The sequence below is a fragment of the Spea bombifrons genome, chromosome 7, assembly GCF_027358695.1.
Source record: "Spea bombifrons isolate aSpeBom1 chromosome 7, aSpeBom1.2.pri, whole genome shotgun sequence".
NCBI lineage: Eukaryota > Metazoa > Chordata > Amphibia > Anura > Pelobatidae > Spea > Spea bombifrons.
Genome location: NC_071093.1, coordinates 23,653,782 through 23,667,825, shown reverse-complemented (window position 1 = coordinate 23,667,825; position 14,044 = coordinate 23,653,782). Strand labels below are relative to the sequence as shown.

Sequence of the window (14,044 nt, the reverse complement as noted above, 5' to 3'; positions counted from 1 at the left end):
TGAAAGAGGCTATAATGGCGCGGGAAGTCGGCATGTGGTCCCTACAAGGCCACTCTACCAAGACCTATCAGACCTCCCTTTGCAGACCCGCAGGGCACTACGGCCCCTGACGTCTGAACTCCAGAGGCTACGCATCCCATACCACTGGGGTCACCCTTTCGCCCTAATGATTCACCTGGGCTCTGCCACCATCACCCTCCGCCACTACCACGAGCTCCCTGATGTCTTAACGGCACTCGGACTTCCTGACCTATGTATCTCCGACTGGTCCCTGGTGGGCCTGGATCCGGCTTCCACATCGCCCTTGCCGCGTTCCCGACGCCCCTCGGATCATCCGGATGGCGACCGTGGACCAGAGCCCCCGCTCCACGCATGTCCACGAGACGCCAAAGAATGACTTTGCCCCTGGGACTCCGCCGCCCATCATGAGGCACTGCTCTTAACCCGCTACCTGGGTCTGGATGTATATGTGTAACCTTGCAGATTTATGTTTACCCGTTGTCGCGTGTTGTCAGCGGGTTTGCTACCACTGCTCCAAGCTCTCCATGTGAGCAGCAGTGGCCAGACTAGTTGTTATATTTTTCCTTTCGTCGCTGTTCTATGAAGTTTGGTTCTGCCACGCCGTTTTTTCTTGTTACCTGGTTACACGACCCCACACTGTACGTCTTTTTTGGATATCGAGTGGGTCCTCTGTCGGTCCTTCCTACCGCATTTTTTCTTTTCCCACTTCGACCGACGTACTGAGTGTTTGTATTCCCTCTCCCCCCCCCGTTTCACCTTTTCCCTCTGCCCGTCTTCCTCTTTCCTCTAACAACCCCTCCCTCTTCTCTTTTTTTTTTTTTTTTTCCTTTCCCCGCCATGCCCCCTTCTCATAGTCCGAGGTCACTCGCCTTCCTAACCCTTAATGCATGGGGCCTTAACATCTTATGATAATTGTTAACCTTATTTGCATGTGCCTACCCAGAATCCCATGTGGTTCTGAAAGCACCATAAGATTTCTGAGGGAAAAAACAAGCCTTCTGGCTTGTCTGGTGTCTGTAGATGAGTGTTTAATAATACTTCTACTACCCCTTAAATTTAAGTGGAAGGGTTTCCATCACCTTTTACCCACCATAACTTATGTAATGGTATTTCTTAGCTACCCCAAGCGTCAACTATTAAGCCAGTATCACAACCTCATGCTGACGAGTCCCATGAAGGACAAAACAGATGTCCATGAGTGGTGATCTGGCTATTGTACCTCTTCCTGAGTTTTGTCTAAAGGCTGTCTTGTACAGCGGGCAATTACTTACAAGGGATACATGTATAAAGTGGATATAGAGGCAAAAGTGATAATTGTTAACCTTATTTGCGTGTGCCTACCCAGAATCCCTTGTGGTTGTCAAAGCACCATAAGATTTCTGGCTTGTCTGGTGTCCGTAGATGAGTGTTTAATAATACTTCTACTACCCCTGTTTTGCTACAATCCATTCCTGGATTTTCTTATGCTCTGTACTGTGCTTCTGATTCCTTGATTCCAGTCTTGCTCTTTGCTTCAGCTCCTGTTTCCTTTATAAGGTGTGCCCCACCGCTGTGTTCTGTGTCTCAGTCAGCAGTCTACAGGTATGTCTTTCTGATATGTGTTTAGTTTCAATGTTCAGTTTAGTACCTCTGTAGCAGGGTTTAGTGTTAGGACCCAACGAAGATTGGAGTACTTTGGCGTAGTGGTGGGCTAAGCATACTATGGCCATAAGATGTGACAGAATCTTCAATTGTTATCATATAGTCCTAGGCTAGTCCAGTATTTATGTGTGTAGTCTGTCCCTGTAACCTGTATTCCTCATTCTGCAACCTGCTTCTACTCCTCTAGCTCTGTCCTGCCTTTTCCGTTCTCAGCTCCAGATATCTCTATATCCTGTTATCTGTTACTGCATACCTCCCGCTGCTATTTCACAGTTCCTGGGTCTCCACTCTTGCACAGTGACAATTACATCCTGCAATTACATCGGGCGCTCTGGGTCATTACAGTCATCTGTAACATGACATATACCCTTATTAGTAAACATATTTATACAACTAATAACAAAGAAGGTCAGGATGTGTAACGTCCACCCTTTGCAGTCTAGAATTATCTTCACTCTGTGCTGCTCATTTTCCGTTACCAACCACACTGGCCGCCCTTGCCACTCTGAAGCATTCAGACTTGATTATCATGTCCAGCTGTACCTTATTATCTGGATTCCACTACCTTTATAAACCTGCCCAGCCCTTCAGTCTGGCCCTTGACATTAACGTTATAGGACTGCCAGTTTTGATTCCTGATCTGTTCCTGTTTTGATTCCTGATCTGTGGCCAGCGCCCCACAAGTGGACTCCAAAGCTGAGTGCCCTGCAAGTAGGCTTACCTGCCGTGTGTGCCCTGCAAGTGGGCTTACCTGCCGTGTGTGCCCTGCAAGTGGGCTTACCTGCCGTATGTGCCCTGCAAGTGGGCTTACCTGCCGTGTGTGCCCTGCAAGTGGGCTTACCTGCCGTGTGTGCCCTGCACGTGCGCTTACCTGCAGTGTGCGCCCCATACAGAGGGCTACCTGCCGTGTGCGCCCCATCCAGAGGGCTACCTGCCGTGTGCACCCCATCCACAGGGCTTCCAGCCAAGAGACTTTCTATCTGTAACTTGTTTTACCATCATCTGCAATACAGCTCTTATCAGCATATTCTGTCTGTGGTTTTATTTACTGCGCCTGTCTGGAGCAACCCTAAGCCATTATGCATCATGGGGAACAGACAGAGCCCCTCGTATACCCTGTGCCTGGGCTCCTATCAGACCTGTTCACCCGGTTCGTTACAGGACAGACAAACCTTATGCTTAGACTCCAAACAAACTGGTGTCATCAGTAGTTAGTGGAAATATTTTGTTCTGAAAAACAGAATATGGGACATAGGTCATCCTGTATTCTTCCACAGTCCCCCCTTTTGTAAATAAGATGACCTCCAGACAGAATATATTCAGGAATACTAATTACTCCTGCAGGACTTTATATTACATCTTCACCGCTATTTTCCCGTCCGGATACTTGCTTGCAAAAAGCTGTTTCATGCCTTATCTGGTATATTAATACTAATCCCTACAAATATTCAAATTGTTAGAAATAAAGATATACATTGAATACAACAACATAAACGTATACTTATACCTAGTATAGCACTTAAACTACTTAGCAAAGTCTTTACCCATCCCCAATTGGGCAACCATGCAAATAGCCAGTCCCACCATCCTTGATCTACATCTTGTTTCATCCCTTGGATCAAATTTCTGAGGGATTATATATGGTATTATATAGATTTAGAATAATCAGAGACCAGCAAAATATTCACAACCATGCCTATGTTTCAATAGAAAATTATCTATAGCAGCTCTATTTTGTGACACAACTTCTTGTGTACCTTTCAAATCTAATATTTCTTCTAAAACCATTGATATGTAATTTAACCCATCCACCACAGGGCAGGCTAAAGCATTGATAATACGAGTATTGTAGACTGCCAGACCACCCCAACCAACTATTGATACCCCATATATTCTAACCTAGATAACATTCTCAAATCAGATATACAATCCTCACTTATACTTGAGATAGTATAACATTTTCTTTTGTCACACATCGTTCTGACAGGCAACCAAGTCCAAAGATAAGGTGAAGAATATGATTTAGGGTTATTGAAATAGCAGCAATATCTTGGTGATATTACTTATTGCTAAAAAGAAAAAACTGCAGGTGTGTCAATTAAGAGGATCTTGTGGTAAAAGGAATAGTAGCTGGCAATGGAACATCTGTAAACAGTGGTTTATTATCACCTCCACTGCTTACGTATTGACTGAAGTTTGCCATGTTCTAGTAGTTTTTACAAGCCAAACAGAATTCCATGTAATGTGAGTAATCAAGAACAAAAACTGTTTAAAAAAAAAACTCATATTGTAAAATCACAGTGTACAGCTTCAATAGATAGTGAATGCTGCCCAATCCTCACAAAATGTGTAAGGTTTTCAGAGATAATAACAGAGTGGGCTGGTATAGGCTTTAGCCAGATGCCTATTTAGCTTGCCCCAACTTGTGTCCTGATCTTTTATGCTTATCCACCTCTGTCTAGGACTAAACAAATTAGGCTGGGTCATCTAACCTTTTTTTGTTTCTGATATGGGATATCAGGTGTAAAACTCCTTGCTGTGTCTTATATAGTCTGTGCCCTATATTTCAAAAGTGTTAATATTTCCTATGCAAGTATACTTAAATATACTCTTGTTTATTTGCAATTAAAATATATAATGGTTTAGTACATGATGCATATCCTGTAACATACTACTTTAATCTATAAAGTGCCAAGAAAGAAATGACTGACTCCCTAAACATTTGAACAATTAAATGTGTGTTTGGGTTTATATGTATAGACACATTTTTCTACAGGAAAATATATGTTCAAGTTTGCGAATGTAAGTATAAAGTTTAATTATTTGTTAATAGAAGTTTGTGAACATTATATAATGCAAGTGACCAGGAAATAAAATAAAAAAATATTTTACTATACCAATATATCTCTGCTCAATGTTTTTTAAAAAAGCACTCCTACTAATATTACTATCATGATTTGTTTGTATATATATATATTCCTGGAATAAAATAACTAACATTTAATCCATTTTAAACAAATATTAAGTGATGATTGTAGAATCAATATATTTTTTGTAAAAAAGAAAATATTTATTTTTATTGTGCTTTGTAAAGGCCATATATTGTGGTATGTAAAGTTACTATATAAACTATGAGGCCTAACATTTCAGATATAGACTATATTTTATTATTTTAGTATTTTTAGTATGTTTATGTATAGCTCAGGAATTGCTGAAACACATTTTACCAGGATACATGAAAGTTTTATTTGGAGTTAATTTGAATAGCTACAAAATACAAATGGTACATTTCCATAAGCCCTATATGTTGAAAAGTTGATTTGTAGCTCAAATCTCCTTTAGGTATTAAGATTTTTCAGTGGTAGCCTTTTCCCAGAGCATCTGCCACCACACCAAACAGCTTCACAAAGGCAGCTTCTACCTCGGGGGTAAATTCATCACGGAAATGACGAGCCAGAACAATAATGAGAACGCCCCCAAATCTCTGTCAGAAAGATATATGGGTATATTAAACAAGACAACATACAGATAAATATACAATGTATGTGTGTATAGAAAAAACATATGCAGCTGTATTACTTATATTTTAGTAGATTTATTGTAGTGTTTAATGTATCAACCAAAATCTAGACATGTTGCTTTTTTATAGCTTTCAAAGCATTCACTACAAATCATTATTATTAGTGTGGTAGATATAATGGTTTTACATTAGTCTAGAACATCATTATTAGCAGTTTATAAAATATCATGCTATTCATCTAAAGACATTTGAAGAGTGTGTGTTTTACCAGAAAGTTGGCTGGGTCCACATGCAGTTTCTCAGAGTGATACTTGCTGAGCTGGGCATAGTATCCCTTTACATCATCCATGTGTTTGATGGCCTCTCCAATGGATGACACAACTTTTTCCCCATGGCTTAGCACTTTGGCATTGTGGGCAATAGCTTCACAACTTCCCAGATTACCAAAAGTACTAAAGTGTCTCTGGGTCCATGGATAGACAGTCAAAAGCCTGGTAAAATTGTAAGAAGAAATAATCGTTCCTATGGTGATTGTCTTTCACAGAAGTAATAAACTTATTTAAAAAAAAAAAGAAAAATATTCTGCAAAATAAATTTAGAAATGGTATTTACTCAACACTGAAATTTATTTGTAAAAATCCGATAAATTAATTTATATGGCTGTTATAACATACCTGGCAAGGGCTTCTCCTCCAATGGATTTTGGATCAACTCGACCCCAGATGTTATGGATGGCCTTAGCCTCACAGTCTGTCCAATGAACCATGGCAAACGAAACAAGTCACACGAGTTGTTGCAAAAGGAACTTGTGCTCTCTATTTGCGGTTATCATGGTTTAAATATGCTTTAGAAAGCCTCTCCCATTTTCTGCCTTTTCACTTATTGGCTACAGTAAGACATACTCCCCATGATACCACTCCCTTTTAATCTCTCAACTGAAACTAGCATTATTGCTAAAATTATCAAATTATATATTTATACTGATAAATGTTAACAGTATTAACAGTAATAATTTTCAAACATGTGTCCTAGGAAACATTTTTTGTTAGATGATAAAGGTATAAGTAAATGAATGTATTAAAATACAGAGTATAAATAAATAATTATATATATTAAACATCCAATAGCTCTGCACTCTTAAAATATCATCCACATTTGTTCAGCAGCCTAGGTACAGAGGGATCAATGGCTATCAGTCCAAAATAGTCACCCACTCACAGGACTTCACAGAGCCATCTGTGAAATAACTACCTATTATAGATGTAGATATAGATATATATGTTTGTATACATGTCATGTCATAGTTCAAAAGAGAAGTTTGTATGTTGGTGCTTTTTGTATGAGAACATAAAAATCTTCCAAAAAGACACAATTTTAATACATTCATTGGCAAAGGAAAATAATGTAGCATACATTTTTTCAAACTATTTTTTAACAGTAACACAAAAATACAAAACAAAAATACCTGTGTATGTTAGTCAGACACTTTTTTCACCTCCACTGCTTATTAAAGTCTCAGTTGTTCTAGTAGATTTTATAAACCAAAGAGCACTCCATCTAATGTGAGTAATCAATGAACAAAAAGTCATATTGTAAAATCACAATATAGTATAGCTTTATTAGGTAGTCAACGCTGCCCCACATAATGCATTTTTCATAAGGAATCCTCAAAAATGGCTTTAGCTTGATACCTATTTAACTTGCCCCAATTTGTACCCCATACCCTCAGGCTTGCCCAACTCTGTCTAGGACTACAAGAAATTAGGTTGTTTCATCTAACCATTTTGTTTCTGATATGGGATATCAGGTTTAAAACTCAGAACATAATTCACAATGCTAGGGAATGTTCTGCATAACTTATTTAGATAAATTATTTATAAACATATTTGACAATTTTAACAATTATTTTTCTATATCTTTTAAGCAATACTATGCTCCAGAAAACTGAGCAGTTTTTACATGAAATATTTTATTAATTGACTGAGGATTTTAGAGAGCTTTTCACATTTTCTAGTGGGCGTATGGTGTATAGATAACAAAAAACTTAAGTGATAACACACTTTGAATAGGTAATTAGATATACTAATAATGCAACCTTTCGGGTTGCTGCAATGCATTAATCGATAAACTCTGTTTAATAAATATTTTTATACCAGTGCCCTGATACGCCAGTTAGACAGGCAGTCAAAAACATATTCTGGTCCCACGTAACAGCATAATTAGCAATTATTATAATGTTACTTAAACACATTATGTAATAGACATATATATATATATATATATATATATATATATATATATATATATATTTAAAAAAGACAAATATAAGCAATGTATCCTAAGAGATAGATAGATAGATAGATAGATAGATAGATAGATAGATAGATAGATAGATAAATAGATAGATAGATAGATAGATAGATAGATAGATAGATAGATAGATAGATAGATATAAATGTGCTTAATAGTTTTGGAGCTTCTCAGCTATATTGCTATTTCTGGCTCATTGCCACAATGTCTTGCAAGGGTGTCTGAGGTTGTTACACACCCAAGAACCTGAAAATGAGTGATCAAAAAACACCCTTACTGGAAATATTGATAAGAATTTTTATGCTTTCACTTATATGGCATTTTGGAGCAAGTCTATCTTTTCAGAGTTTCTGGCATCTTAAATTGAGAAATAAGCATTACATTGCATTTTTTATTGGCCCCAAAAAATATTTACGATGAAGCCTCTTTGATGAGTTAAACATAAACCATATTTCTTCATCCCATATATTTAGATGTTTAACCATCATGTAACTGGTGAAAATGACAGTCCCTTGTTTTTAATATACCGTATTTGCTTGATTATAAGACGACCCCCCAAAATCTGAATATTAATTTAGGAAAAAAGCCTGAATATAAGACGACCCTATAGGACAAATGTTTTACCAGTAAATGTTAATTCATGTAAACTATTTTTTTAAATAAAAGCTATGATTGAGAAAAATATTTTGTTTTTAATTCCTTTTATTTTCCAACCTGCCCCCCACATCTTACCCCCAGGCTTGTCACTCTGCCCCATAAATGCCTTAAAGCCTCTATATGCCACTGTGCCCCATGATATGCCTTTTAACCCTCTAAATGCCACTGTGCCCCATGATATGCCTTTTAACCCTCTAAATGCCACTGTGCCCCATGATATGCCTTTTGACCCCCTATGTGCCACTCTGCCTCCAGAAATGCCTTATACCCCTATATGCCACTCTGGAATTTAGGGGGTTAAAAGGCATATTATGGGGCAGAGCGGCATATAGGGAGGAGGTATAAGGCATTTCAGGAGGCAGAGTGGCGTATAGAGGGTTAAAAGGCATTTTTGGAGGCAGAGTGGCATCAAGGGGGTTAAAAGGCATATCATAGAGCACTCTGCCTACAGAAATGTCTTATTCCCCCCATTTTAACACCCCCCCAACAAAATCTTACCGGTGCTTCTGACTCCCGGTGTGTTGTCCGGGCAGCCTGTAGACGTCTACGCGATTTGCGTAGGCAACTTCCGCTGCAGCCGGAAGGAAGTGCAGTTAGCAGCGGGAGTTGTCTGCGTCCATCGCTTTGGTCTCGTCTGTCCAAAGGACATTGTTTCAGATGTCTTGTGTGTTGTTTACACACTTGTTTGCAAACTTAATCTGTGTTGCTGTATTCTTGTTAGAAAAAAGGTTTTTTTTTCCTGGCAACCCTTACAAACTTTTTCTAATTGTACTGTCATGAGGGTTAACATTTATTATGCTAACTGAGGCCTGTAGAGTCTGAGATGTAACTTGTTTTTATTGCAGTTTCTCTGACTTTGGGGTGAATTTGCTAGTACTTTCCCTCCTGGGAAGACTGGCAACTGTCTTGCATGTTTTCCACATTTGAATAATTTTTCTCACTGTAAGATGATGTACTTTAAATTGTTTGGAAAAATAGGCTTATAACCGTTTACAGAATGATGGCATTGACAATTGCTTTTCTAAGATCATTGCTGTTGTCTTTCCTCCTTTGGATTGTGTTAACATGCACCTGAATGCTCCAGACCGGCAAACTGCTAAAACTTCAGCTTTTATAGAGGTGGTCACTCTTTCTGATTATCACTTAATCAAGAAGGGCAATTGATTAGCAGCACCTATCTGCTACTTAGCATCTTAATACCTATGGAAGCAATAAGGGTGTGGGGTGAAACTTGTAGACTCAAGGCGTTCTTGACCCTGATGATTCTCAATCACATATGACCTTGGGGGTTAAGATGCTCTTACTGTAACCAGCAAGGAATGGTCAGGATCAGTAGCTGGGGATCCACAATGCAGAATCTGGGCATGGACCACATAGGCGACACAGACACAGGCGGAGAAGTCAAAAACTTAGCCGAGGTCAAGTATTGGAGCAGGTAGGATAACCGAGAAGCAAAGCCGAGGTCAAAACCGAAGAGACACAAAAAGCAGCAACAGAGCCCAGAGTACTAAATAAGAAACTCTTTGACAGGCACTGAGTAATCAGCTAAAGTGTCCTAAAATAGCCCCTAAAATAGACAGATAACCCCGCCTCCTACTAATTGCTGGCATGTATAGAGAAAAGGGGTAATGTCCCTTTAATTTGCAGGCCTCGTATGCGCAGCCTGCCGCAGGTTGTAGCGGTAGGCCATCTTTGTTGTGGCGTGCGCAGTTGGCCGTATATACATTCCGTCAGCCATCTTTGGTGTGGCGCTGGAGAGTACGGCAGCACACGGATCCTCTCCGGCGGCGGTGAGTATGGGAGGGTGCTACGTCCGACGTTTACACTTACAATGCATGCAGGCTCCCATGTCTTCTCATTTACCCTCTGTCGAACAACTTCACACTTCAGACTGTTCTTACTCAGTCTCCCACACTCTCTCTCCTTCACTCTCTCTCTCACACGCTCTAAAAGTTTGTGGCAGGTTATGTCAGATCCTCCATTTGGGTGAGAGGATGTCACATAAAGTGCCACCATTTTGCCCTAAGGTGAATTTCCGCCAAAATCCTGGCACTGACTTTCTCCCTGATTGGAGGATCCAGCAAGAGGATGTTGTAACAGGTTCACCGAGAGTGCTGTAGTCACTCCCAGAGATCGCCCAGATGTATGCTCTTGTTGCCCCCGGAATCACTTCCAGCACCAGTCAACATGCACACCTTGGAACCCTGTCATGTGTACCCAATAAGTAGACACACTGCCTTCAACTGAGTACAGCAAGAATGAACATTCTATTGAACAGAATATAGCATATTTATACACAGAAACATCAAGACAACAACCAGGTTTTAAACAACATAACGAAAGGACTCAATCACATCAGTACATAATTGAATTACATCACACAAGATTAACTAGAACAATTTAAAAACTATATAACTTTTCTATATCTTTTAAGCAATACTATGCTCCAGAAAACTGAGCAGTTTTTACATGAAATATTTTATTAATTGACTGAGGATTTTAGAGAGCTTTTCACATTTTCTAGTGGGCGTATGGTGTATAGATAACAAAAAACTTAAGTGATAACACACTTTGAATAGGTAATTAGATATACGAATAATGCAACATTTCGGGTTGCTGCAATGCATTAATCGATAAACTCTGTTTAATAAATATTTTTACACCAGTGCCCTGATACGCCAGTTAGACAGGCAGTCAAAAACATATTCTGGTCCCACGTAACAGCATAATTAGCAATTATTATAATGTTACTTAAACACATTATGTAATAGACATATATATATATATATATATATATATATATATATATATATATATATATATCTATATTTAAAAAAGACAAATACAAGCAATGTATCCTAAGAGATAGATAGATAGATAGAAACATCAAGACAACAACCAGGTTTTAAACAACATAACGAAAGGACTCAATCACATCAGTACATAATTGAATTACATCACACAAGATTAACTAGAACAATTTAAAAACTATATAACTTAAGGTGCAGGGAAACAATGACCATGGAACGGGCCTCCCATCCATGGTGTGAGCACATAGTCTTTGTACATTTCAACCTGCATTTTCACAAGTGACCCCCCACAGGAGGAACCATGGCACAAATGCCCAGGCTGAATGTGGGAAAGTACCCACGAGACTGCAAATCTCAGGGGGCTGCGTCTGGCCTAGCAATGTAATTCCGTCGCAGATGTCACCAGAAGCACAGACATTTTGGCGGGAGTTTGGGCCAGGTTATATCTGCAGAGATGCAGACTAAGTGAGAAGATGAAGAAAAAGATAACGCAGAAGAGTTTGCCAGAGAACATTTATTTAGAGTGTGTGAGTTTCGTTCCAAATTAAAAATGCCCCCCCCCCCGATTTTCATCTGCACTGAATGGGCATGAAACATAGTGTGTTGCCCCAAAAGAAATAGACCAAAAATGAACTGAAAACTTTGAAATGTTTTTGGCCCATGCGCACATGTTTAGTACTAAACTAGAGACTTAAAAAAATAATCTGCTACCCTGCATCTCCCTGATAAATACAGCCACACAAACACATCCTCATAAAAAGCAAGGCCACACAAATACATTCATACAAAATGCTGACAGAAGAGACTCTGTTTCATAGTTTGAATGAATACTCTAGTGGTGATGCAGTTTTAAATTAGAAAAAATTTCAGCTGCATTAATGAGTCTAGTTATGATGGAGGAGCAAGGGACTGATGGGGCCATTTAGCTTTATCTGCCCCCCTGGGCCAAAAAGTGCCAGCCCTCTCATGAAGCAACCCCTGCACTTTAAGACTTTTAATGTGCATTTGTTGAAGTGCAAGGAAATGACCTCACTAAGTGAGTGGTCAATAGTTGAAACAGCCACTCAGCAGGAGTGGTAGAAGTTTACCTGATCAGGGAATGAGGCTTTACAGAATATAACACAGGATAAATGACAAATAAAAATTGTATGTTTTCACACAAGAATAATGGATGGATAAGATGGACTGAAGGATTCTTATCTGCCATCACTTTCACAATATACATATTTGTTAGTGCTGCTCTAAGAAAAGACCATATATTTTAGAGGGTATTGTAAAACAACAAAAAAGAAGTCAGTGGTACATTCTGGCTTTGGCTAACTAGGCCTGTGCCTAAGGTGGCAAGTCTAAGGGGCAGCCATTTACACTGTTGATAGAAAAATAAATAAGAAAGTGGAGTTTAACTTTAAATATAATATAGCAAAATCAGCGCACAACATTGACAAATGTCCTAGTGTTGATTAACATGGCTAGGAAAGTGAATCCTACGGAGCCACCCATGTATCCGATACATAGCCACACATTCCCTTTCCCAATTCCCACAAAAATGGATGAAATCAGTTTCAGTGATGCAATCTAACCTGTTAAAGAGCTGCCCAGCATGAAGGGGAAAACTTTCCCTGTATGGCAGGGCAGCTCTAAGGTGCCTATATACTGTATGAGCGATAGTGCCGCAATCAGCCTTCCAGTACAGCGATTGCATGAAAACCGTATTATGCAGCTTATGTTATATAACCACGTCTGTCATTGGTCCCCACAGGCTTGTATGTACCGATATCTATGTGCTCAGGAGAAGTGTTTTATAATTTTTTCATGATTTTATTCTTGTTCCAGGTACCCCAGTATGTAGCATCCATCCCAAATGGGCCTGACATGTAGAATAGTAGAAAAAAATCCTCTGTTTCTGTTAGAATATATAAATAGGTAAATGGTGTATCTTTGAAATCCTAACGGGGTGAACATTCATATACTTGATATAGTTTGTAGTTATTTTGTTGTTTAGTTGTAGTATCTATGTACTAAGGAGACATGGCAGATTAATGTTTAGTGTGGAACACATAGGTGTATTGCTATGCCCATTATTGGAAAAAGCATGAAACTCCATCATGGGATGACATTTTTAATCAAATTAAGGTACAGGCTACTTCAGAGAGATATTTCTTACGGAATAATTTGGGATAGAATCGTCTATCGTCTTAAGCTTTACTTTATGTTTACCCCTAATTATGTGGGATCGTGGAACCATTAGTCCTCTAGGTCCTAAGGCCACATATAAGTCATCAAACATAGAGCATGTAGTTTTGTTTGTTTATTAGTGATGTCTATAATTGACCTGAACACGACATAATAAGCTAATAAGATATTGGTAAAGGCAAACAATGTTTTTTTTCTATGTATTAGACTTGTTAGAAACTTATGTTAGATGAACAGCTGCTTATGTCCCGTTCTTGATCAATTTTGTAACTATGTTTTGTTATGTTTTAAATACTTAATAAAGAATAATCCTTAAAAAAAAAAGAAAGGTGTCTTTAAAATCTTTAAGGAGTGTGCTTACAAGAAAGATATCGTTTGTTATTTTGATGTTTAGGGTAGTGATCTCCCCAAACAGAGCTCTAGGCCTACAAATATATTCATATGAACCAACCTCATGGATTTTGGTAGGTTTATAAGATATTATACATAATACTATTATTACATATAAAAATATGTAAATTATAGATGTTTTTTTACTGAAGACTTCGAATCTTGTTCCATACCTCCCAGGAGAATAATTTGGCCCTCAGCATTAAATTACACTCATGCCAAAAAATTAAGTAAAGTTATGCCATATGTGAAATAAATATCTGGCTTTAACTGGCATTTATGTCATAATATTTTTAGTTGCTGGGAATAACATCTAAGGCATTTTCATTATTAAACCACTCCCACAATATTTATTTTGACCAATAATATTTTTGAAAATTCCCAATAATTAATTTTACTGAACATTCTTTTTAACCATGATTTGAACTATTGTTTAATGAATAAATAGTAGAATTGTAATAAAAGTTGATCCAGTAACACAAATACAACAATATACACAGAA

General features: G+C 38.4%; 1 protein-coding gene across 1 annotated transcript; it reads right to left on the bottom strand.

Annotated features, from left to right (window-relative positions):
• Positions 1-4,883: 4,883 nt before the first annotated feature.
• Positions 4,884-6,003, bottom strand: LOC128502348 (hemoglobin subunit beta-2-like). The gene is made up of 3 exons (XM_053472131.1): positions 5,857-6,003; positions 5,451-5,673; positions 4,884-5,146 (listed from the first exon to the last, which is right to left on the bottom strand). Exons 1-3 carry the CDS (start codon positions 5,946-5,948, stop codon positions 5,018-5,020), a joined length of 444 nt encoding a protein of 147 aa, XP_053328106.1. The 5' UTR covers positions 5,949-6,003; the 3' UTR covers positions 4,884-5,017.
• Positions 6,004-14,044: the final 8,041 nt, after the last annotated feature.